The 26,528-nt window shown below is 40.3% G+C and overlaps 1 protein-coding gene across 3 annotated transcripts in view; it reads right to left on the bottom strand.

The window, feature by feature from the left end:
* Window positions 1-2,449: 2,449 nt before the first annotated feature.
* The window catches only part of bcam (basal cell adhesion molecule (Lutheran blood group)), a 58,569-nt gene continuing 34,490 nt past the window's right edge, over window positions 2,450-26,528 (bottom strand). Inside the window, exons 2-17 of one of the 3 annotated variants that reach the window (XM_074654906.1) lie at window positions 23,361-23,488; window positions 22,962-23,175; window positions 21,109-21,182; window positions 20,906-21,002; window positions 20,625-20,807; window positions 19,072-19,193; window positions 17,862-18,003; window positions 17,266-17,381; window positions 14,642-14,783; window positions 13,161-13,285; window positions 12,282-12,423; window positions 10,830-10,853; window positions 10,196-10,228; window positions 8,303-8,444; window positions 7,060-7,159; window positions 2,450-4,533 (exon numbers count right to left, since the gene is read on the bottom strand). In XM_074654906.1, coding sequence (XP_074511007.1) covers window positions 4,531-4,533; window positions 7,060-7,159; window positions 8,303-8,444; window positions 10,196-10,228; window positions 10,830-10,853; window positions 12,282-12,423; window positions 13,161-13,285; window positions 14,642-14,783; window positions 17,266-17,381; window positions 17,862-18,003; window positions 19,072-19,193; window positions 20,625-20,807; window positions 20,906-21,002; window positions 21,109-21,182; window positions 22,962-23,175; window positions 23,361-23,488 — 1,787 coding nt within the window. In that variant the 3' untranslated portion in view covers window positions 2,450-4,530. The remainder of the gene's footprint in view (window positions 4,534-7,059; window positions 7,160-8,302; window positions 8,445-10,195; window positions 10,229-10,829; window positions 10,854-12,281; window positions 12,424-13,160; window positions 13,286-14,641; window positions 14,784-17,265; window positions 17,382-17,861; window positions 18,004-19,071; window positions 19,194-20,624; window positions 20,808-20,905; window positions 21,003-21,108; window positions 21,183-22,961; window positions 23,176-23,360; window positions 23,489-26,528) is intronic. The other 2 variants (XM_074654904.1, XM_074654905.1) reach the window with 2 other exon arrangements.

Genomic DNA, 26,528 nt, shown 5'->3' with positions numbered 1-26,528 from the left:
AGTAAGTAATAGTAGACTAATTGACTAATTGATTCCTTTTGCTGCTGAGTAATAAGTAAAGTAGGCTAAAATGCAATTATTTTTCCCTGAGTAATGTAGCCTAATTGATTAAATTGTTCAAGTAACTTATACAACACTGGTCATAGCACATTTTAATGGTTTTATCACCAAAGTAAACGCACCTCACTTTGTTTGCTGTTTTCTAGTTTGTGGCAGGTCGTCAGGTGGTCTAACGGGAAGTTGCCAAACTCTCGCAAGAGTTTCTACACGTTTTCACAACTTGTGGGTTACCTTCTAGGTTCTGTTCCTTATCCTTATGGTCACAGTGGCAAATTGTTACGTAATCACCTGACCAACATACTGTACCCAATACGATCAAACAGAAACAACATCATCCAACTATTTTCAGACTCAGACATTAAGAAATGGAGATCTAAATACATCACTTACCCTGTAAAACCAAGACAAAAGAAGTCCATTTATAAAATAATGTCTAATATTTATCCATCCAATGAATTGCTAAGACTGAGATTTAATGTTGATCACAATACCTGCATCTTTTGTGAGACTGAGATTGAAACTACTGATTATCGGTTTTTCCACAGTAGCCTATATATCCTGCGGCATTCTTGGCAAAATCCAACTACTTGCTCCTCTCACAAGAGAAAATATTGTGTTTGGTATTAACATGAAGGACATTAAGAGTGACTTGATATTGAACAAGCTGATACTGCTGGCAAATATTTTTCATCCATGCATCCAAATGGAGGAAAATGAAACCCCTATTTTCCGTTTTCAAAAGGGACCTTGTGGACAATCATCTCAGTGCTTTAAGACTAATGAAAGGACAACATGCAAAGTGTCTCCTCAGAGCTTATTAAGAACTGAACATACATGATGATGACCCCTATAGAGCTACTATGGAACAGTGCAGTCTTATTATTTATTTATGCATTTATTTTTTTGTTCTTTTAATTATTTTCTACCCTCTTTTATTTTTGTTATATAATTTTTTATAATTTAAGTTATCTTTCCTATCCAATTGTGCCCTATATGTTAGAAGTATTGAGTTTAGATTACAATGCCTTAATGTTTGTAAATGAATTATCTTCAATAACATTTAAAAAAAAAAAAAAAAAAAAACTTCTACGCATAGCCTTTTCCTGTTCCGTATCCTTATGGCCACATTGGCTGCTGTTCAGACAAAATTGTTGCCATAATCTCTCTTTTTTAAATAAGGTACCATTAATCAAAAGTGTTTTTGATACGTTGACACTGTTGCTTTTGATAACTGGGATCATAAACCTTTCAAAAGTGGCAAAATACAGATTGACTGTTTTTCTTTATGTGTGTCAACGATGCTGATACGTGTTTTTTATGTCATATGGTTTTTTATTCATCATATTGATGCTAGAAACATTCTACATTCCTTATAGGCTATATAAGAATTCAGTGTATAGATCTGAAATCTCATCTGGAGCAGCAAATGTTTGCAGGTTTCACTGCAGGTTTAATAGTACTGAAACCTCTGGAGATGCTGATATGTATCCTCACGTCCACCACATCAGCAGGGGATGACACTGACACTGTTATTTACAATTTCCATAAATTCTCTTTATCTGCCAATATGCTCTTACAGCTTGCTTCTGTCTTTGCTGCTTTGTATCCGGAGCACAGATCGATTTCTCCGGGTCACATTGATGGGAGACTTTTAATTTCCTAATGGAAGAGCAAGCGGAGCAGGGGGTGTGTGTCAGGACAATAGCGCTGATAGGCCCGTAACCAGAGAGCCTGTGTATAAGCATGGTGTTGGGCAAAATGATCACAAAGTGATGCAAGGTTAGAGCACGTTGTTATGTAAGCTTACTGTCAGAGGGAGGGAGAATAAAACAGATTTTTAGAGGAATCCTTTCATCCCGTCTCTTGATTAACGTTTGGTTTTGATATATGAATTTTCAAACAGTCAATTATGATTACTAGTATTGATAAGAGCCATCCCACTAACTGTTACTGATCAATGTACAAAGCCGCACTGCAATTTGCTGATGATTGATGGCTTCATTTCAAGTCATTTCTAAACATGAAAGCCAGTAGAGAGAACGCTGCATCATGAAGTCGATGCAAAAACATGAGCTTCCCCAATTTTTCTGTTCTGTCACAACAAATCATTGGATCAATCAATGTGGGGGGAAATTTACATAATGCCGGTTATATCAAAGAGATTAAACTTTGGTGCAAGCTAGGATTCAATTTAGATGTCATCTTCTGGGTAGTGTAAGAAAAAAACATACACGGATGAGTTACATCAAAAGCTATTTGATTTCAGATTTTGGTCTGGTGTTATCAACATTTTAGAGATGATGTTCATTAGTGTGTTAAGGGTTATCATATGGCCAGACACACTTTCTTGTTCCCATGCAACTTTGTGTTTCTAAAAAAGAATACACAGTGAAGTTCAAAACTCATTTAGTCCCATTTGTGATAAAAAAAACAATACAAACAACAGCTTTTTGCAAATTGCCTGTTGCAGAGATGGGAATAAAAACACAGAAGAATACAGTGTTGTGATTTGTTTTCTTGGGTTTTGTTTCATTATAAATTCTACACAGCTGGAACAAAATAAAAAGATACATCAACACACCACAGAGGTCACAACAGCGTACCACAAAATATACAGTATACAGTACAGAGAGAGAGAGAGAGAAGTAAAGCACTGAGAATATCTCCTTTTTAAAAAAAAACACATTTCTCTCTTCTCTCAGAGCGAGTGGAAAAGCATGGGAAAAATGAAAACTCAGTAGTTCCAAAATGAAGAATCCCCCTTTCTAAAAAAAACTCATTTTTATACCACAATATTTTTTATATAAAACATTAAAAAATAAAAAAGATATCTATCTTCGCCTGCCATCACAGGTTTGCTAACAGTCAATATGGCAAGATCAGTAGACAGACATTACAGAATAAAAAACGACAGTGGTTTGAGGTGGCATTCTTTTAAAGATCAAGGCCATTGGTTCCAGTGTACAACAAAGTAAAAAGGGCACGTCAACCCGCTATCAAACCTCTCTGGCCTGCCGACAGTGTAGGGGAGGAACAGAAATGCCAGTACCTAAACATAGAAACACTCCTGCTGTGACACTCAAAAACTCCTCCATTTGGTAAAAATAAAAGGTACATCACATACTCCAGCAACAACCCGCCATCCCTCCCACACCCTCCCCTCCCCTTCCCTTCCCCGTTCGTATCAAACTAGAGTGACCCTGCGCCAGTGATTTCTCCTAACAGGTGAATCTGTGACTACAGCGCCGCAGCCCCCTGACAGTCCCATTTTGTTGTCACGGGGGGAAAAACGACAACACGGCAGGCCACAGTTTGAGATTGTCGACCATTTCGCCAAATTCCACCAATTTTACAGTGAAAGCTGACGATAATTGAGCAGAAATGGTAGCAATTACGGTCCCGGGCCAGCGGCTTAGTCATCATAGACACTTTGAACTTCCAAATCATGCACAGTTCACCTCCTGCTTAATAGACAGGGTAATAGTAGTATTTGAATTTACAGAGAAAACAGGAGAGCTAAGTGAACAATTGATGTACTAACATAATATACAAGTATGCGGGCAATGGCAAGAACAAATTTGTACAACCTAATAGCTTGCTTGTTTGGTGGCTTTGTAACTGGATTTTTAAAAGGCGAGCAATTTAAGAGAAAGCATTGGCGTTATTAAATGCCTGGGCTGCTTCTACGGAAAGCTAATTAGGGATATTGGAGGGGAAAAAAACACACAAACATTCACAGGTGGCAAAAATGCAATTAAACAAACAGCACTAAAGCAAACACAGAGCTTCTTTGAGCGGAAATGTTACAGCCGTGTGTGGGCTGAGGGATTAAATGTTGTGAGAATAAATCATCACTTGTTATTGAGGTGAATAAAAACAGAACCCACGATAACTTTTCCCAATATACCCAGCAGAGAGAGAGCAGAATTTAAGTGCAGACTCCAGGGCAGAATAGGCGTTCAGTGTTACATTCGCATGCAGACACGCGCTCCAGAAACAATCACAGTGGCTTAATGGCATTTTGTGTTTCATTTGGGGTAGATAAGAAAGATTGTGCCACTGTGTTTGGACTGTGTCGGCCACGCCTTCGCTGTTCAGCTCTACTCTGCAGAGGAGTCGACCAGAGGTGTGATTGGTGAGGAAAAATCAAAAGAAACCATGATAATAATGTCATCCAGTGATGTCACATGTATGGTTTTAAACCTGTGGTAGCATATATGGATGGAGTCTCTAAAAAAAAAAAAAAAAAAAGAGGAGAAACTCCATCCAAAGAGGTCTACTCCAGGTTATAAAACAAGCATAACCAACGGTGTGCCTCCCAAGGTCCCCAAAACAAACCCGTGTCCATATTCCACATCTTGTTGTCCCCCACAGTCTTGTGTAGTGAATAAAAATGAGCCCTGTTCTCTTCATGACTGATCTCCTCCTTCCCTTCGTCCCTCCGTTGGTCACTTTCATTGTCTCGTTTCATCACTGTCGGACAGAGAGAGAGAAAAACACACAATATAAATATGATCAATGTGCCATCATTATAGATGGATATGTGCTGTATTTATGACTTTCACATATTTTTACTTGGATATAAATAAATAAATTTGACATTTATTGTTCAAACATGCCCCAAAGCAAACTGAATGAAGAATATGCCTTAACTTCATAAAAAAATATTTCCTCTTCATATTCATTCACAGCTTATTCAACAATTCATCAGGTGCTAATAAATCTCTATAAACATAATCTGCATTCACATGAAGAAGTTGTTTGTAGTCCGAGTAGTATTGACCAATCAGGTTTGAGCAGGCTTTGATTAATTGCAGGTAAACAGTCCGTGTGGAGAGCAAAAGAGGCAGAACTCATTGGTGGAAATGCAATTTCGGCTATGCCACTGGCTATCGTCTGACGATGATTTAGCTTTTTATTGGTTTGAAATTAGCTTGTAAACTGGCTACTTGTGAAACAATCCGGTCGTACACGTTGTCTCTCAACTCCAGTCTCGCATCTGAAGTTGCTAATCGGACTGTAAACAATGAGCAACGCTACGAAGAGGAAGTCTTGGTCCAGATATCCGCTAGCTACACAGGAACCCCATAAATATAGCCCCTTACTCCCAGAGGCTTATCGTCATCAGACCGATAACCGACGGGCTGCGAGATTGGGTGCTAATTAACCGTAGGTAACCTTTTAGAATAGCATTAAAACACTACAGTGCTGCAGGGATGACATATTTTTGTAGGCCAACCCGGCAAGTTAGCATCACCCTGGTTCCCTCGACAAAAACCCAATGGGATTTCTCCATTGGGTTTTGGATTATTGCAGAAAATATGATCTGTGGCAAACACACGTTTATGATACTTATACATTTTGTTCCGTAAAATAATCCCCCACAAATGAACACCACTTTTATGATTTTTGAAGTGAAACGCAATCGGCAGAAGTAAAAAGCTAACGTTAGGCTATAAACGAACTACACCGCGGTCGCATGACTTCACGGCATCACCACTAAATTAAAGGCAGACTAGTGTTCGGCGTGATGATGTTTAGTAGTCTCATTTAGTCACTTGTTAGCACCCGCCTTTTTTAAGACACGTAAAGGCTTAAAAATTCCCGAGTGGGATGTTTATTTACTGACGTATCTAATGTCGTAGAACAAAACATTAAAATCTCTTCAGCTTGTGTTAAACAAAAACCTTATTTCAGGCATCTAACTAAAAACCTATTAAAAAAAAACATTGACTTCCAGATTCGGGAACCGGAATACTAAATCTGAATTAGTAACTGACTCAATGCTTCTAAACATCTTGACACATTCTCTATGATACAATCTTTTAAATTTTATTTCATATCTAACATATAAAACTTCTGAAGGTATTTCAGGGACATTTTATGCCTTTATTAGAGCGAACAAGGGGAGATGTAAAAAATATAGAACATTTGATAACAGAGTATTATATTTCAGAACACTAGATCACTGTCATGTGTTCTGCAGCTGGCATTATAAGCTATTTGTGTACTTGGTATAGTGAGACATTCTCCAACATAAATCTGCGAGTGGTTGCAGCCTTTTAGAAGACAGCTTACGGGGCGATAATTTTTTAATGACATCTCAGGAAAGAAGCATCACTTGATAGCGGACGGAGAGACCGCCTTTTACATCTTCTCGTTATATCCATTTCAAAAGTAAAAGAAAATATCTGCAATCTCCCTGCAGTTCTGAAATGTCACACAGTTTTGCCGTCAGTGGGATCAAAAATCCCATAAAACAAGACTCGCTTAAACTGGCTTTTACGTTCCCGTCAAATGTGCCACTACCATAAATTTCATGATGAAATGTTTTGCATTCATGATGACATTTTCAGACGGCTCTCTACAGCTGTCACACTCCATCATTTGAGCTGCGGGGACAGCTTTCTCAAACCTGCTCTCTTTGAACTAAAACTGACTTTAGACTCTCAATCAGCGTGACTGATGCGTCTGAAGATATTTCTGCTGACTGTAAAGCTCATGTTTATGTCTAACGGATCGCATTTACTATGAGGGATCTTTGTAGACATGTTTATGTCTATATGACCACTGCAATATATCAAAAGATATATCTGACTATTATACTGTTACACTGCTGCTATTGCTTGCTTCTACACCTCCAAATAATCAGAATGTACTTTGTTTAACTACATTTACAAGCCAAGTTGAACTACTTTATTAAGGGCTTCTTTTTGTCTTCTGCTACATCTACGTCTACATCTCACAAGCCTGACCACAAACAGTGACTAAATAAAAAAAAAGTGACTAAATGGAAACTACTTTTATGTGAGAAGCCCATTCAGATCAGGAATGGCTTTGTTTTCATCCTTACTAGCTGAAGAGTCCTCGACTTGTCCCTGCATACCATTAGTCTGCAGCATCATGAGTCACATTCATGAATGCAGAAGCTCACTGTTGACCAAAACCCTGCAGGTCCACGACCCTTAACCCCCTGACGCCTGTGTCCACTGGCCTGACCTGTTCTGTAGACGGTCTCTTGTTGAGGAGACCGGCCTCTTCGTTGGCCTTGTCTGTCTTCATCTCCACCACGATGTCGTTGTTTACCTCTCCACTGGCCCTGCGGAGAGAAACAAAGAAAGAAAAGTGCAAGAAAAGTGAATTATTTATCTTGTCTGGAGTATTTGCCGTGTAGACTGTGCGATTGCTGTTTTGACTTCTACACAATGTTTTTGACATAAAGAAGAATACTGGATTGCTTTAGAGGCCATTTACTTTTAACGTTTTGTTTACAGTTCTCTCAATGTTTCTGCAAAGATTGGGGTATACTGTAACTCTATTTTTTTTTAAGATTTACAAATCTAAGATAAGATAAAACTGCTCTTCAAGCTAATTTAGATATCCTGACTAAAAGATAACGACCTTCAATGTCAATCTTTTTGAGAATTATTTCCATATTTTCAGATTGTAATCTGCATACTGATATGAAAACACTCAAATCAGGTAAAAAAAATATATAAAATGGAAACTAACAAAATCTGATTTTGAGTTTCTTATCATAAATGGATCACCTTCACACAAATGTTGAGTCTGAGGAAGTACAGGCTGTCTATTTATAACTTTAGAGTGAACAACACCAGGATTCCTAAAGTCACTGGAAGATATGAAGGGCTGGATAGAAACCAGAGGATCTGCAAACATTACAATGACAATCACTTGGGACACGGGTACCATATTTTGTTGTGAATGTAAGCGTAATGAATTATAGAGAAAGGTATTTGCCAAAGTATCATAAAGTAGTCACATAAATACTGTATATGAAATGAAATTTCTTTGTTCCATCGAAATATGGCCTCGTTGAAAGATGGAAATATCAAGACTATTAGCAGCTCTGTTGTATATTGTTTTATTGGTAGAAAGAGTCTCTTAATAGAAGAAAAAGAGTCTCTTAATTTGTCAAAAAGCACACACCTCTAACTTTTATTTATATTGGATTTATTCATCCATTTATTTATAGAATCATTCATGCTTTTATTTTATGTGTAACATTTTTCTCTTTTTCTTTATTTTATTTTGTAAAAAATTGTATGCAAGCTGGAACGGGCTTCTTTTATTATCACTGTTTTCTTTGCAGATCCTTACAACAAGCACCCTAGTGTAGTTGACCTTTAGTGGTTACTGAGTCACATGTGGTAATCACTGCCATCATTAATCCCTTCTGTCTCCCTATTCCCTCTTTCTCTCTTCGCTCTTGTCTACTCACACTTCCTTCTTGTCCTTCTTGCTGCAGGGCAGCTTGCTCTTCTTGTTCAGGAAGTAGATGAGAGCCACCAGCAGCAGGAGCAGCAGGACACACACCACCACGGCTATCACCACCCCGCTGGAGCCTCCCTGCTGCTTGTCAGCTACAGCGCCGCAATGCAATGGAGGGTACACATGGAGGGGGGGATGGAGGGACGGATGGTGGGGTGGTGGAGGGAGGACAGAGGTGGGAGGAAGGTGTGGGGTGTGGAAGTGTAGGATTGATCATAGTGGAGGAGGTGGGAGGAAGATGGGGGAGATTTTGATTTTGAAGGGGCAGTGGTAGGGAGAGGGGAATCATGAGGGATGTAGGGGGTTTGGTGGTATTTGATTCGTGGGGTGGAAGAAAGGGGGCAAGGGGAGGAAAGTAATTTCATTTGGGTTTTCACGGGAGGGAGAGAAGAGGTGACGGGATGGGGAGGGGAGGATGGAGAGAGGGAGAGGACGGGTGTCCAGATGAAGACAACGGATGGATGGACGGGTGGAGAGGAGAAGGAGTGGGGAGTGGGTTTAGTCTAACTTTTGAATGCAATGACTGAAAAGTGATGGGACCCAAAATAATGGGGCCTGTATACTCACAGATAAAAACTAGACAGCTGACCAGAGCCAGAAAACAACACTGAACATACTCACCCATCCACCTACACTTGTATTACTACACTTGTGAGGACATGACAATTATTTTATCAGATTCAATATCGTTCTACATAAACCAGAGCATTATAATACATTTAGCAAGTGTTTTGAAGAACAGTATTGACAACATTATATACAATGGCCATTGAGAATACTTGTTATCTGATTGGCTGGCTGGCGTCCCTTAAAGGAATAGTTCAATCATTTGGGGGATTTGCTTGTTTGCTTTCTTGCTGGAGCCACAAGACAATTGGCTTAGCTTAGCATGAAGACTGGAAACAGGGGGAAACAGATAGCCTGGCTCTGTCGAAAGGTAAAAAACGTCTAAAATCTAGTACTCACTAATTACATGTTATATCTCATTTGCTCAGTGCTTTTACAGGGGGTTATGTGATGGACTATTTCTTGATAGGGAGCGGTGACTTCCTGGAGTCTCCACTGGTTGCAACACTTCAGGACATGTCAAACTATTTCTTTAAAATTGTCCCTCAGGCATAGTTTCGGTAAAGAGTTAACCAACGTGTATTTAACTTGTGGTAACAGTACTGCTGCTTTTCTCTGTGGCTAAACAAAACTCAACATGAATTTAATTAAATTGCCAAGTAAGTTGAAAAAATGTTGAATATAACTTCTCTCTCTTTTTTGACAGTGATAAGTGGCTGTGGGAAAAACATGCTGTTATGTTCTGTGGTGTCCTGAAATAGAAAATAAACGACAAGGTGGAGGAAAGGTTCTTTGCCTCCACCTTGTTGTCTATTATTTTCTCATATCCGGACACCTGAAACATTTCCAACAAAACCAATGTAATAGTAAATTGATCATTTGGGAGGTTTTGGACAAAAGAAGACATCTGATGACGTCAACTTAGGGTTTAGATGATTGTCACAGGCATTTTCATTTGACATTTAAGAGACCAAATGAATCATTGGTTCAATGAGAAAATAATCAGCTGATTAATCAAAAAGGAAAATAATTGTTAAACTTCAAGTTGTCATAGACAAATTCATCACAATGTACTTTCCTTTTTTCCACCTACAAAGTCCTAATTTAAAGTCTGTCCTCTCAGCTACAGTAATACAAGTACGGATACACAAACACATTATCATTTGTAAACACAAATACATAATACTGTGTGTGCACACATACATAAATACACACGCAGTGACTTAAAGTTGTAGACGAACGCAACACACATGTCAATAGGGTTAGCCATACAGACCTGACTTAAGCACAGGGTTTCCAGAGAGCAGCACTTTGAGAGAAAGAGAGTTTCTCAGTCCCATAGCATAGCAAAGCAACAACCATAAACACACACCACGAAGAGCATACGCACACAAAAGCTAAGGTTACTAAATCCTACACACACACACACACACACACAGCACCCCGGCGAGTGGGAAACGGCGAAAAAGGAAAAGCGTGAAAAAAGAAGGCAGTCGGAAAAAGAAGAGGTGACCAAAAAGGAGACACAGAGAAGAAGCAAAGAGAGGAAAGGAAGGAATAGAATAGAATAGATTCCTTTATTGTCCCCAAGGGGCCACAAAAGTTGTAGTAGCATCCACAAAATATAGGACAGACATCATACAAAGGTGACAAGAGAAGAAGAATAACAATATACAATATCCACAGTGTTCGGTAGCAAGAGGGCAAATATACAAGATTACAGTACAGCAGAGGGAGTTGTGTGTGTGTGTGTGTGTGTGGGTGTATGTGTGTGTGTGTATGCGTGTGATGGAGGGGCCGGGGCAAGAAGAGATGGGCGGAGGGGGGATTTCTAAATTACAGGGTCAGTACAACAAAGAGTCCTGACAGAAGGAGGGAGGAGAGGAAGAGGAGAAGGGAGAAGGCTCTACCTCTGTCGGCCGAGTTGTCAATTGCTGCAAGAGAAGAAGAGGAGGAGGAGAAGAAGGAAGGGTTTAGTTTGCAAGTAAAAGAGCAAAAGGAACCTGGATTCGGTTTCACCAGCTATTCGTAAATCCATTACTAAGATTGTGCATGAAGTCAAGCATCTAAGTCTAAGCAAGTACTACAACTCATTGGTTGCTAGGAAACATCTGTAACACCATCCAGCGAAAAGCAATCAACTATGGAAACAGGAAGTCACTGTAGCATCACAAGCCATAGCATAACTTCTAAAAATCACAGTTTTAAGAGGCAAACGATATACTGAACTTAAAGCTGGGGACACACCAAGCTGACATCAAAGTAGCGGCGACGAAGACCGCCGGTTGAGTCGCCTCACGTCGCCTTTTGTCTTGGCCAAAAAGTTGCAGTCGAATGCACCACAAAGACTACAACCGATGGCCGACTACCACGTACATTCTGCGCCTGCGTGAGATGAAATGCCTCTCCACACTAGAAGGTCGCGGTAGTCTGTATTCGTCATTCAAAAAGGGAAACCGGAAGACCGAGGAGGGCGGATATACAGGCCGTTGTTATGATACGTATATGAAACAAAGCGGCGTTTGCCGACCATTTTCACACCACTCGCACTCACAACTTCGCTTCATTCCAGATGGCCATGTGGTGAAAATATCTGTGTATTGGAATGATCAGATGAGATGAAGATGAAAAATGAGAAGCGTCTTCTGTGTTTTTCCTCTTGACTTTACTCACTTCCGTTTCTCTTGCACTGATTCGTTTAAGCTGAACAGCCAATCAGAGTGAATTCTCTCACCACCAGGCGCCGCCGCCGATTCAACATGCTGAATCGGCCGAAAAACCTCTGACACGGGCAGACTAGAGCCGACGGTGCGGGACACACCGAAAAAACTAGGCCGACAGACGTCGGCTTGGTGTGTCAGGGCCTTTAAGGAGCTGAATTCCAAATTCAGAGCACATCTATGATTGCCTCTACACGGCTCTCAACATGGCGACAGCTGAGCCAGGTGGGTCGTGTCTAGAAGGTCACACGCAAATTGCGAAATTCTCGCGAGATGGTTAAGGTTAGGCATTGACCTTGAATAGTTAAGGTTAGGATAAGTCATCGGATAGTGAGTCTCGCAAGAGTTTTTGAATGTTGCAAGTTTTTGTGGGTTACCTTCAAGACATGACCATATGTATGAGTGCATATAACTATGATTATACAGTGCTATTAGAAGATTATAACGAACAATAAGTATGTTTATAATGTATTATAGACATGAGCGTCATAGAAAGTGTTACCAGAATTTTTAGTGTCACTACGAAAAACGCATCTTTGTATCACAACTGAACATCAAAAGCCTGCAGTGAAGTAAACATGAAGAGGAAGGAGTGAGGGAGATAACGTAGCATCGTCGCTGCCGTCCTCTCCTGACACTGACCTCTTTTGAGAGATACCAGGACTCTCTTGCTATCTGTTCCATGTTCGTTGGAGACCTCGCAGGTAGCCCCGTCATTCATGATCTCGGCGGTGGCTGGTAGGGTCACGGAGCTCACCCACTTGTTACCGTGCAATGCTACCGACTGGCAGGCGCGACGGATGGAGGGAAGAGAGATGGAGGAAAGACAACAAAGAGAAGACATGATATTATTTATTGGCATATTTTTGTGTTGTTAAATGTTGTCATTCAAGTCTGGTTCCTATCATAATGCACACTTTAGTGATGTTTAAGTCCACATTTCTTCCCATGATTCTCATTTATTCATCAAGATCGCTCTTAAAAATAGTCAGTTGTGCAAGCTTCAATATCTCTCCTCTTTGATCTTACATATATCACTATTTGCTTCTAGAAAGATCAAATCTTTCAGAAGGATCATGATCTCATTTTATCACTTTATTTGATGTAATATTTCATGAAGCTGTAAGTTTCTTTAAAGCTGCTTCATTTGGGATTTTCTTTTCAACTACATCACATCAATATTAGAATAAGATATTACTTTCCATAGTCCCGCGAGCTTTTTCTTTCCCTCCTTTTTCTATTTCTTTTGAAGTTTAACAACCAGACTACCAAGATCTTCAGATGTTATGAAAAGTCACGCCTCAAACTTTACACATTGACCCAAATGAAAATACTGATAGTGATACCTCTGTTTGTCTGAAATGCATCTTTAACTCTGCTTTTATTGTTTTACTTGTGCAATCCCTTCCAGGAAAGTAGCAATTACATCTACTTAAGGAGTGATTCCTGTAAATTACACACTACAGCAGGTAATGCTATTATCATCTCCGCTTGTCTTGACTGCGTTTTTTTAATTCATACCTCTTTTCCTGTGGGCTTCCAGGTGAACTGAGGGGAAGGAGAGCCGTAGGCTGCGCACCTCAGAGTCACCATGTCTCCTTCCTTCGACACTTCTGCAAGGGCGGGAGTCTCAATCATCGGCTTTCCTGGAAAGGGATTGAGGAAGCCAGTGAGCTGGAGGAACTTTTGGTATAAACAACACAGCAAAGGCTCAAACCCATTTACACACGCACACTGTAAATCATTGAAGGCTGGTTAAAATAATAATAACATAAGTTCCCCTGCTGTCTTAAAATTGTGAATTAATTGAACCAAAGTTGAATAATTAGTCATCAAAGTCATCTTGTGTTATAAAAATAGAAAACAGGCCGTGGGTAGGGACTGAATTCAATACTAACCTTTACTATGAAAGGAAACAACTCTTTAAACAACAAAAAGTGTCAGAAGTCAGATGACGACTGGCGGTATTATGGTTTCGCACTCTGCGGCTCACCGTACCGCAGTTTCGCAAGCGCATCGGAGAACTACATTGACCTTCAGGTAACGTTAATACGCAAAAGGCTCTTCTAGAGCCAGTGTTTGGTTTGTCTGTTCTGGGCTACTGTAGAAACATGGCGAAGCAACATGGCGGACTCTGTGAAGGGCTCATTCTAAGCTAATGAAAACACAACGGTTCTTAGTTTCAGGTGATTATACACTAATGAAAACATAGTTATGAATATTATATTCCATTTCTGCTAATTGATCCCCACGAAATGTGACACACTGTTCCTTTAACTCTCAAACAATGTATGCTGGGAAGTCTGCTAATATGCTGATCATGTTTTCTTCACGAACTTACTTTAACAAGTCGAGATAACTCTCAGCGGTACATTCATTCAACTCATCATTTCAAGTCAGAAGAACTAATGTTTATAAGTTCTAAAGTGGTCTGAAAATAAAAATGAGAAATTAAATTCATGGGAATTATTGATTAGTTGATTCCACTGAACTCCTGTATGCTGTTTTGCAGTGCACTAATGGTTTCACTAATGGAGTAGGAAGCCACACCTTCTCTCAGTTGCATCCATGACCTATATGACTTCCGTTCCTTCCTCTGACTGAAACAATACCCAGCACACCCTAACACCGACCATTGTTTTATCCTGTGTGTGTGGGTGTAGTTGTGGCATAGGGGTGGGTAATTTAGGAAATAAATGATTACTCTGCTTAAAATAGAGTATAAAGCCCCAGTTATTTTTGCAGCTCCTAAGCAGAAGCCTCATACTTCTAAAAGTTGCAGCCAGGGGACGAAGCTTTGAGAATTTGGAAGTGGAAACACACAGCTGTACATGTACAGTATGAGCGTGTGACTGTGTATGAAAATAAAACGATACAGATGCGGATGTGCTTGAAATCTTTACTTAAGTCTTGTCCAAACAGTTTTGTTGGTTTTGCTGAAGTAGGTCTGTGCATGTGTGTGTGTGTGTGTGTGTGTGTGTGTGTGTGTGTGTGTGTGTTACCTATGACAGTGAGGTTGACACTGGTCCGGGTTGTCAGTCCTGGCACAGATGGCATGGCTCCGACACACATGTACTCTCCAGCTTTGTCATAGGAGACGTCTTGTATTGACAGCATGCCGTCCTGTGAGAGAACCTCAGAGCCCTGGAGAAAACACACACACACACAGAAATAAAACCAACTGCAGTCACACCATCAGCCCTAAATTCTTTCTTTTTATTCTCTGCGCGTGAATATGAGAGTCGAGCATCACTGTGAATGTCTAGTTTGACGGCTAACTAGACATGGCTATGCTGGGAAAGCAGAAGAAGAACCTTCACACACGCTGTTCCAAAGAGCAGTGATAACAGATCAAAGTCCGTCCTGCATGATGAGCCTGTCTCTAGCAATTCCTCTCAACGTCTTCTCATAGGAATCCTTCTTACGGAGAACAAACACGTTCTCTACCAAGAAAACCAGCAGTTTCTATCACACCCAGGAGACACAACAAATGATACACAGGCTACAACAACAGGTTTGACACAGGAGGAACATTCTGCACATAACAAGTGGAGGAGAAGAGATGAATACTCAAACACCAAAAACACCACTGCTGCAACACCGATTAGTGGTTTTCCATTTGAACAAATCCTCTTTTCTACGCTATGTTTACCGTAGAAAATACCTTTAGAGCATGTATTTTGTTTGCCATCGAATAGAGACACCAGATGGAGTGCTTTTTGTTGCTATTAACTATTAGGTTCAGCCTGCCAGCCTTGTTTTATTATCTATTATCAGCTGTTGCCGTTCTAGCATGGTTACATTTTAACTCAGTAAAGTTATCTGGCTGCTACTGTAAAACTGAAATCATACATAACATATACTGAACTATATATACTTTAGTATATTAGTCATTTTTTAATGCTTTTTCCATGCTGACTGACTTATTTCTAAGAAACGTATGAGCACACTTCTGGTAAAAGCAAGATTTAAAGTGGTGCTTTTGTGTGATTCTTTGTGGAGAAACTCAGTTTTACAGATCTGTTGATTAAGTGAACTACTCGATAAGTCAACAAAATTGTTTGAGTGTTAGTGGACTAAGAATTTCTTTGGTCGAGGACAGCCCTAGTCATTAGTATATGATACAATACTATATTTAATAGTGTACAATATGTATTGGTGTTCACACCAAATGGAACTGGAAACAAACACCAGCATATGCTCTCCAGTTGTTGCAATTGGACACAACACAATGCAGCTTGTGTAGCAGGGCCACAACTGTCCTTACAGGGAGCACTGCGTCCGATCCAAAGGCTCCAGTGTTGTTTGCCAGCTGCACCCAAAGTAAGTTGCAGTGGTGTGTAGTAATATGTTACATTTACTCCGATACATGTACTCTTTTAAAATAAATTGTACTTCTAAGTAGTAGTAGTTGTTTTGCAGAATACTTTTTAATCTTACTCGAGTAAATTTGCAATGAAAATATATGTACTTCTACATTGGGCTGCAGACTTCTCGCTACTTTTATTGATATATTTAGTTATAAATCATTTTTATATTCAGCTGAGCTCAGAGATAAGATTACTAGCCAATCATAGCACCACAATTGGAACTGGGGTGTGGCACTAGTCCCTCCAATTGGCTACAGTTCAAGATCACGGCAGAAGATGAAACGCCTCCATCTCAGGCACATCCCTGGCCAAACATCCAGACACTGTTTGCCTTTCAAATGACAAGGAACAACAGTCATATTAAGCGCTGCCTACTTAGTCAGTCCAAACCGGTGGACATCTCGAACTTCAAGAATGCCACATCGAATCTGAGAAAACATGTGAGGACCTGTTTGAATGTTATACATTGACGTAATTCAGTGCATCTAATGAAGTTACTCACTACTTGAGTAGTTTTTCACAAAATACTTGTTTACTTTTACTCAAGTAGTTATTTTTATGAGTAATTTTACTTCTACTTGAGTCAATATAATTATAAATTAACAATACTTCTACTTGAATACTTTTTTTGTTTACACTACCCACCACTGAGTTACTTTGTCATATTATGAAATGTTGTCTCCTCCAATGAAGAACGGTAGTGTTGTTGAAAATGTACATCAAAGCTGAACCAGAATCACAACATATAAAAATATGCGAAGGACTAAAATCTTGTTTAACATCCAGCCAGAGCTGTTAAAGAGGACCTATTATGCTTATTTTCAGGTGCATACTTGTATTTTGGGCCCGCAGTTGTGATTGGTCAACCAAACCAAACTCTTCGGACTCCGCTCCAGCTCCACTCTTACTAGCTTTGTTTGAAGGCATGCTAAACTAACCGCTAGGCAGGTATTATGCAAATGTATTACTTGGTGACATCACCACATTACGGAAGAAAAGGCAGGACTAAAAGCAAGGCGTTTCTGTGGGGGGGAGTAACTCCTTTTTAGCGTGGACTTTGGGCTTTGTAACTTTGTAGATCTTTTATGTGCACAAAAAAAATATAACACTAAAGGAAAGGGAAAAGCATAATAGGTCCTCTTTGATATGTAAGAACGGACAGATCGGGAAAAGAGCAAAGCTCTGTATTCCTAGAAATACACCACTTTTCCGTGGGAGGATAAAGGAAGGTAGGTTGAGGAAGAAATAGAGCGCACCTTTTTCCACTGAACAGTGTGCGTAGCAGAGGCCTTGGTCTTACACTGCCACTCCACCTTGTCTCCAAGCATGACGACCTGAGGTTGGGCGGGGACCACGCTCACTGGGTCGATGTCTGGCGGAGAGAAAAAATGGAAAGAGAGGGAGGAAGGTACATGAAACACGAGGCCTTCTATACATTGTAAGGAGTTAAAGAAGTGCCACTTGAAATCAAATCGCTTAAACAACCATGTAATAAGGCTGTTAAAAAATTTTTGTAAGTACAAAGCTAATGCACTTACTCTGAAGTTAAGCCCATTTCGAATCCAAAGTTAAGCCTGTTCCATGCTATTTCTAGGCTCTATCTCCACTTAATGTGTGTGATAAGATCAAATTAGGGATTGTAGTTGGGATAAATTAAAGTAACAGATGAACTGTGAAAAATTGAATTGGATATCGGCCTCCTGAAAGGATTCCATTAAAGCTCTTTCCATTCTAACCCTTTTAATCTATGATTTACTGATGAAAAGAGGAGCTTACTGCTTAACAGGAGGTAAATTGTTCTTTATGTGCGTTTATTTAATTCTGCAGTTGTGTGTGTCTTTGGCTCACTCACAGTTGACGGTGAGGGTGATTGTTCCACTCAGGTCAGCATCCAGGTTATCAAAATCGGTGGCTTTGCACATGTACACGCCGCTGTCTGTGCGCTTGACAGATTTCAGCATCAGGAGACCACCCTTAGCACTGAGGGGACTACCCTGAAGGTGGAAGGACAGACAGAGATGTGAGTAAAGACTGAGTGAGAGAGTAACAAAAAGTATCAAGTTTTTATTAGGGCTGTCAATCAATTCAAATATTTAATCACGATTAATCGCAAATTAATCACATTTTGTATCTTTTCAAAATGTACCTTAAAAGGAGATTCTTCAAGTATTTAATACTCTTATCAACATCAATATTATGCAAATGTATGCATATTTATTATTGGAAATCAATTAACAACACAAAACAATGACAAATATTGTCCAGAAACCCTCCCAGGTACTGCATTTAGCATACAAAATATGCTCAAATCATAACATGGCTAGTCAAGCCCAACAGGCAACAACAGCTGTCAGTGTGCTGACTTGACTATGACTTGCCCCAAACTGCATGTGATTATCATAACGTGGGTATGTCTGTAAAGGAGAGACTCGTGGGTACCCATAGAACCCATTTTCATTCACATATCTGGAGGTCAGAGGTCAAGGGACCCCTTTGAAAATGGGTGTAAATACTGTGCACAGTGAAGCATTCACAGAGTATTGATGTTTTTGTTTGTGAAATTCAGATAACCACTATGATTCCTGTCTGAGATTGTGTATCGTTTTATATTTTCTGCATCATTGTGACTGCCAGAGGAAAGAGTTTGCTTAACAGCCAAATTACCTGCAGCTGAGATTATATCACGTCGATTGGACTGTTGTATATGATCCTTTTTCTTTTCTTAAGCAAAAAAATGATTTATTTACTGTGTACAGTTTTTCCTCACAAAAATTTCAGTGTAAGTTTGGAGCGTTATTTAACCTACTTTGCGACAAGCTAGTATGACCTGGTTGTTACCAATGAATCTTCACTCTAGCTTTAAAACTGAGCCTGCTACAAACTAAAAAGCGCAGGATGCATTAATGCATTAACAAAATTAGCGGTGTTAAAACGTATTTGCCTTAACGAGTTATTATCGCGTTAACTTTGACAGCTCTTGTTTTTATAAAAAGTTGGGATACATAAAGAAAAGCAGATAACAACAAAAAAAATGTCTCTTTCTCTCTCAAATGCACACGTACGTCCTTAGTGAAGTCAATCTCAGGCTGAGGGTTTCCGTCAGTCGCACAATTCATGGTAACAGTGTCGCCCTCTTTGACTGGATCAGCGTTGAGTAGGGTAAAGGTCGTTTGCTCAGAGGGATCTAGATGGACAAGAACAGACATGGAACAGGTGAGAATTCCTCCTTTGGATACATTTACACTGTTATACAGTACGTCATCAATCATCAGAGATGTGAAAGGCATTCCAGAGGGGATGTTTTACTTTCCCAGTACCTCCTCTCTCCCAGTACCTCATCCTTCTTCTTCCACTGAATAATAAATTCCACTACAGTGTTTAGCAGGAGGAAAGATATGCAAACAATCAAGATAACACTAATAGCTATTTGTTGACAGTGTTGAATTTCAAAGGGCATATGTTTCTCTTAAAAATGAAAAAGTAACATGAGGATGGAAGACAGGGAGAGGCTTACAGATAATGCATAAATAAATAGATTCATTTTCTTCAGCCTTTTTAGGCTGCTTATGAATGTCAGTGTATCGGTCCACTACTTTGGTCCAGACTAAAATATCTCAACGACTATTGGATGGATTAACAGGCAATTGTATACAAACATTTACGGTCCCCAGAGGATAAATCCTAATAACTTTCGTGATCCCCTGACTTTTCCTTTAGCGCCACCAGCATGTTGACATTTTTGTTATTTTGGTGAAATGGCTTAACAACTATTGGAGGGGCTGCCATGACATTCTGTATAGATGTTCAAGTTCCCCTCAGGATCAATTGTAATCACTGACTTTTTATATCAAATTCAATTTGTCCAATACTTTGGTTTACGACTAAATACCTGCAAAACTAATGGCATTATTATTAATAAGACTCATTCCTGCAGAAAATGTTAGCATGCAAATACAAAAGTAAGATTGGTGGACATGGTAAACTGTGAACATTGTAAGGAGTTAAAGAAGTGCCACTTGAAATCAAAAAGCTTCTCATCACTTAATCAACCATGTAATGAGGCTGTTAAAATGATTTTACTCAGCAGAATGTATAATTTTTTAGAAGTACAAAGCACTACTAATGCACTTACTCATTTCGAAGCCAAAGTTAAACCTGCTCCATGTTATTTCTAGGCTATCTCCGCTTAGTGTGTGTGATAAGATCAAATTAGGGAGTGTAGTAACGGATCAACTGTGAAAAATTTGAATTGGATATCGGCCTCCTGAAAGGATTCCATTAAAGCATTCCATTCTAACCCTTTTTTAATTCTATGATTCACTGATGAAAAGAGGAGCTTACTGCAAAGGCGAAACTGCACAAACAAGGAGGTAAATTGTTCTTCATGTGCCTTTACTTAATTCTGCAGTTGTGTGCGTCTTTTTCAGTTTCTTGCGGAGTGAAAATCGCTACCACTCTCATGTCTGTCCAGCACATATAAGGCTACAGCCAGCAGCTGGGGTAACTTAGCTTAGCATAAAGACCGGAAACGGGGGAAACAGCTAGCCTGGCTCCGTCCAAAGGTGACAAAATCCACCTAAAGCTCACTAATAAAAACTCTCGTCCCTCCACTCACAGTTGAGGTTGATGGTGAATGTGTTGGACTTCTTCTGTTTGTTCTGGTCTTCTGGCATGCTGTACTCCACCATGCACTGGAACACAGAGTCCTTGTCGGGCTTTTTGGGCTGCATGTACAGGGTGCTCTTGATGGTGTAAAGACCAGAGGCCTCTTTCACCACCGAGGATTTCATATATGTCTCTGACAGATAGGAGGGAAGGAAGCACACAGATTATCCTCTGGTTTGCACAGCATGTGATATCATACTATGTATTTGTTCATGAAATGATGACACATACTCTCTGTCCTGTCCTTGACCTCAGGTAGGGGCTGGTCATCTTTGAACCAGATAATTCTTGGCTGGGGATGTCCGTTCATCGACATACAGGAACCAATCTGATGGACAAATGCAGGTGAGACAAAAGAATGTGTGTGATTGTGTTCATATGAAATCAGAAACACACACACGGGATGCACATAGCTACGGATACTGCACACGCACCTCAGAGCTGGTAGTCACTCCGACAGAAATAGCCTGACTTGACGGCTTCGTGATTTCTGGCTTCTCCGGAGCAACTGAGACAGAAAAAAAAGGAATCATTATTATTATATCATTATGATTCACTGGAAGGAAAACCTTTCACGTAGACACAAACACACACGCACTCCGCTTCCGCATGCCTGCTGACCTTGTTAATTAAGTCAAGCAGTAAATATCCAGCTTCACATTATGCCAGTGTGACCTGGTTCACATGAGCTGATAAGGGTCAAATAACAAAAAGAAGCACTCCCCTTCTCTCTGGCTCGCATCCACAGGTGTGAGTATTCCCTCTTGCTTTATTCCCTAGCTCACTTGTTCACATGCAAGGTCATCTTATCACTGCCTGCAGCTGTCGACTGCTTATAAAAATAAACAGTAGATGGGTATTCCTCTCTCTGTCTCACTCACTCGAGTCTTTGTGTTTAGTCCTTTTTGTTGCCAAAACTGCCGAAGCATTTCTATAGCCATTCCCTTTCCATATACTGTGCAGCCGTATGCACGCACTGTAATTTTGATGTACAATGAGTGACTAAAACTCTCGTTTGCAGCCTCTTACACTCAGCAGAATAAAGCTTTTTAGCGTACAATAAGTCATTTAAATGTTAAGAGAGTTAAAAGAGCACAAGAGACATACAGGCAGGGTTATTTTTACTCTGTTACAGTGTGTTTTTGCTGTTTTCGCTCTACTGTAGGGCTCCCAAGAGAGAGAGAAACCAGGCTATCACTGCTAACCCTCAGGAGACCTCATAACTCAGTCCTATTAAGTTAAGGCAGGACAGACACACTATAATTCATCCCCCCAATGAGTCAAGTGGTCAGATGTGGACAAAGAATAAGTGCTGGTGTGTGAGACAGGCTGTTTCTTACAACTGTGGGCATTAAGTACATCTAAAAGGGCCTTTGTCAAATAGCAAAGCGTTGAGGTATTGTCTACCACTGACTGGCTCATCTACAATTAATAGCTTATTTTATGAGATTGCTTTAAACCTCGGCGGTGAGCAAGAGCCTCTGGGTGCATAAATGTTAATGGTTAACTTGTAAGCTCTTTTTTCTCAAGTGGAAGACTAAAGAAAGGGTTGTTTTGCTATTCTCCCGCCACAAATTGTCCCTCTTTAGAGTGATTGATCAGTCCAATCCAAAATGCAAATGAATAGTATTCATTTTGGTCTGGCTGCTAAATGCTAAAAGTATGATTGATGTCTGCTCGGGGGTTGCCGTGGGAGGGGAAAGGACACGGCGGCCTGCAGCAGGGGTCAGCCCTCAGCGCCTTGGTGATAAATCTAGACCGTTATTAAGGTGAGATATATGAGACATGACAGGTGTGATTGAACTATTCATCAATTGTGTCAAGAGTGATTAGATTGTGGTTAATTGACCTCTGGAGAACTTATCAAAGGGAATTGGTAACCGCAGGCACTGAAAAAGCTTCTAAAGTCTTCCACATGATGGAAAAATATTAGTCTGCTCTATCCTTGACACATGTAGACGATTGTGACAAATCATGCTTTATGAAACTATATAGAGGTTATATTAAGAGGTTGCATGGAGTTACTTAGAGTACGGTATGTGCGAAATGCAATCCGCAAAATGCATTAGGTACAATTAAGCTGCTTCTAAATGAATGTATGCATGAACACACACACGCAGATCTGATTAAAGCAATAAACCTTCAGTGGCAGTGACAGTAACAAACCAAGTCATAAATTCCACACATCAACAACTGATGGGAAAGTGAGAAGAGGGGGGGTTCGGTCCTCTTGGAAAAGGTCTAGTTGAGGTCATATAAAAAGGCCAAAGGGCGCTGGCCGACTCACAGAAGACTTTGAGCATAGTGGAGCCCTCGCCAACCCCGGCAAGGCCGGCGCTGGCCTGGCAGACGAAGACAAGCTCATCGGAGGGTTGAACTGAGGAGATGGTCAAGGTAAAGTCATCTCCGAAAGTGACCCGTGCAGTCATAGTGGTGTCTACGTCGCTTGTTCTCTCGCCGCCCTGGGAGAAAGCAACGCGCTTCCTGGTTCCATGCTCCTCCTGGATGTATGGACAGGACAGGAGGTATAGAAAGAGGGTGGAAGAAGGAGAAATAAGACAGAAACAGCAATAAATAAGACATATTGAGTCAGAAAATACTTTCTTTTTGACAAACTGTCACTGTAAAAAAAAAAAGCTTTTTCCTGTCTAATAATAAAGAACATTTATATGTGGAAATGACTTACAATGTACCACTCAACAACGGTGTTGTTTGATTCTGGTGTGACAGAGGCAGTGCAGGGCAGTTGGGCAGTCCCTCCTTTCAACACCTCCACTTTAGGAGCCACATTCACGGTCACAGCCCCGCTGCAAACTGCACAGAGGAACACACAAAGACAGAAAGAAAGAATATCATTTAAGAGCCAAGCATAGGAAGCCAGAAGAACTGGTAGTAATGTGTTAACATGTTGCATCAATACCAAACATGACGGGCTGGTTTAAGAAAAAAAGTATGGCATGAGAGTATTGGTAATGTTCAAAGAGACAAACACAAACAATTCCAGTACTGTATACTGCATGGAAGAGGGATGGGAGGAAATAATAAAAAACACAATGACTACAACTGTTGGCGAAACTAGGTGTGTTTGGAACATATCTAACACATGGATCGATGGTAAAGAAGTGGATGGTGTAGCAGGAGAGTCTTGAGAAGTCTTTATAGATGTTTTTTTGCTGTGACAGGTATCAGTATGCCCTTAAAGGTCCATGAACAGCAGTAAAAACTGTTAAGGGACCCCGATGGATGCTAGAGGGCCGTCGTCACTGTCAGTGTCCTCCATTCAATAGAGACATTAGGATGCACAAAGTGTCCCACATATCAATGGGAGAGAGTAGCAGCTAGGGCACGAGATGAACCCAAACTGGTTCCAGTGAGGATAGGGAGGGAACACTATAACTCTCTGTACAACCTAGCTATGGAGAAACAACGTGACATTGCAATACAGAGAGGAGAGGCGGGGAAAAGAGGGAGGGGAAGGACGGAGAGCTGGAGGGAGGAAGGAAGGGAGCTCCATTTCTGCTAATGAAGTCACTGCAGCACATACAATGCCATAAATCCATATGGTACAGTAACACATGAAGGCAGTGGAGTCCACTGTGTTGTGAGTGGGAGGCTCTAATGTGTGGAAAGAAAGGACAATGTTGTTTAAGGGACTGGGGTTAAAACTGCCAATTCGATTTTGCAATCTTTCAGCCTGAAGACACACTAAATCTTTGACTATCAAATCAATAAAGCAAGTTATCATGATATGGAAATGATACTATTTCATAGTCTATGCCATTAGATATGCTTTTATACTTTGGCAGGCTTATATGAAAACATGCACAGAAATAAACTACTAGAAAAATGGGTTTATAAAGTAAATAATAGATGCATCAGTGAAGCAAAAGTAAACAACCGCTCAGCGACAGCCACACAAATCTTCCTGTATGCTGCAAACACTCCAAACATTAAGTTAAGTACCGTTAAAAAGCCAGAGAGCTACACTAATATTCCTATTCTGGACATATGTGTTGCTAATGAACAACCCAGCCCCATACTCTCTATTTATGATAACATAAATTAATCATGTCATCAATTTCTGGACTACAAAATCTACACTTAAATAATTTATTTGTTGTGAGAAAACTTGCCGGGAGTGGGGAGGATGGACTTCTGGGAATCATAGTTGCTTGACGGGGCTAGTTTTAATAACAGCGCAGAGAAATGCAGACGGGGAAGATGAAAGAGTGCTTGCTGGAAAAAAATGTCAAAAAGAGAGATGAGAGGAGCTGAGGGACGGCCACCTTGTTATCACTCTACCGTGAGGAAGAAAGAGAGCGAAAGGGTGGATGGAAGGAAAAGAAGGAAGGAAATAATAGGGAGAGCAATGAGTGCTTGTGACACAAATTCCACCAGATGCTGTGATTCACCATGACCCACAAACCACATGGAGGTCAAGGGTCAGTCAAGCGTTGACATTAATGAAAAGATCTCATGTCCTCACCACTGTTGTATTCCCTCACTTCCTCATGTCAATTCCTTTGTCACTATTTTTATCCTGCCTCTCATTTTCCTTTTTCTTCATCCCTATCCAGTATCCCTCTCTCTCTCCAAATATTTCCCCCTATTAGCTCAGTAGCTCTCAAGTGAAACAACATTAGTTTTACAAACCGAGTCTCGTGTTGCGACTGTGTATGAGGGATGTAGCCCAGAAGAAAATCCTCCTCTGTTTCTGCGCCAACGCAAACAGCGAGCCAGACGAGCAAACGTACAAGAATGTGTGAGTAAACCAAGAGCTGCGCTTTTTAGGCAGGCACTCAGGATTTAAGAGTCCCGTTAAGTGGTGCATGGGAAAAATACACACTCGCACACATACCGCATTAAATCAAGTGAGTTGCTGGCACATGCACAGAGAACCCAGATCTGAACTCAAGTAATTTTTTTTTTTTTTGTAAAACACATGTAAACACGAATCTCCAGTTTAAAGAGGACCGATTGGGCTTTTGTGCCTTTTCCCTTTCCTTTAGTGTGTTATATAGTTTTTTGTGCATGTCTGCAAAGTTACAAAGTCCACGCCTAAGGGAGATACACAGAAACACTGATCCTGGACTGCCTGAAACGCCTCGCTTGACGTCCTACCTTTTCTTCCATAACGTGGTGATGTCACAAAGTAACACATTTGCGTAATACATGCCTAGCGGCTAGTTTGGCACGCCCTCAAACAAAGCTAGTTAGAGCGGAGCTGGAAAGAAGTCCGAAGAGTTTGGTTCAGTTAACCAATCACAACAGAGTGGGCCAGCTGACTGATCAAAGACTGGGCTTTTAAAATAAAGCATTTCTTTTTACTTTAAATCATGTAAACATGTTCTAGTAGAAACCCCAAAGTATGCAAGTAACAGGTCCTCTTTAAGGTTGGACAATGTTTGTGAGAAATCTAATTTTCTATTAGATGAAAAACGGAAATATTATGAACTTAGTGTGAAGCACTTGTACAGTATTTCACATGAGCAATCATGTATTCATCTGCTGAGAACATATTTCTTAGCTGTGCAAGTCACACAGTGCTGATCACATTCACTTCCTGTGGAAACACAGTAACAGCTGTGTGTTATTTTTAAGTCGTATTTTATGCACATTTTTCAGTCTCTGACACATATTTGCTAGACATAATGGAATATGATTAAAATAGCATGAATCCTCACTTTTAGATCAGTTGCATCTTTTATGGGATAATAATAGTCTACTACTAGCGTTAGCACAAAGCAGAATATACAACCTACTGAGGAAGTTTGGATGGTTTTGATGTCAACGTTCTTATCATTTAGTATCTGACATACACTTGCTTTTTCTCTTTTAACTGGGGTTTGCTCAG

The sequence above is a fragment of the Sebastes fasciatus genome, chromosome 12 (assembly GCF_043250625.1).
Source record: "Sebastes fasciatus isolate fSebFas1 chromosome 12, fSebFas1.pri, whole genome shotgun sequence".
Taxonomy (NCBI): domain Eukaryota; kingdom Metazoa; phylum Chordata; class Actinopteri; order Perciformes; family Sebastidae; genus Sebastes; species Sebastes fasciatus.
This window is presented reverse-complemented; position numbering and strand designations above follow the sequence as displayed.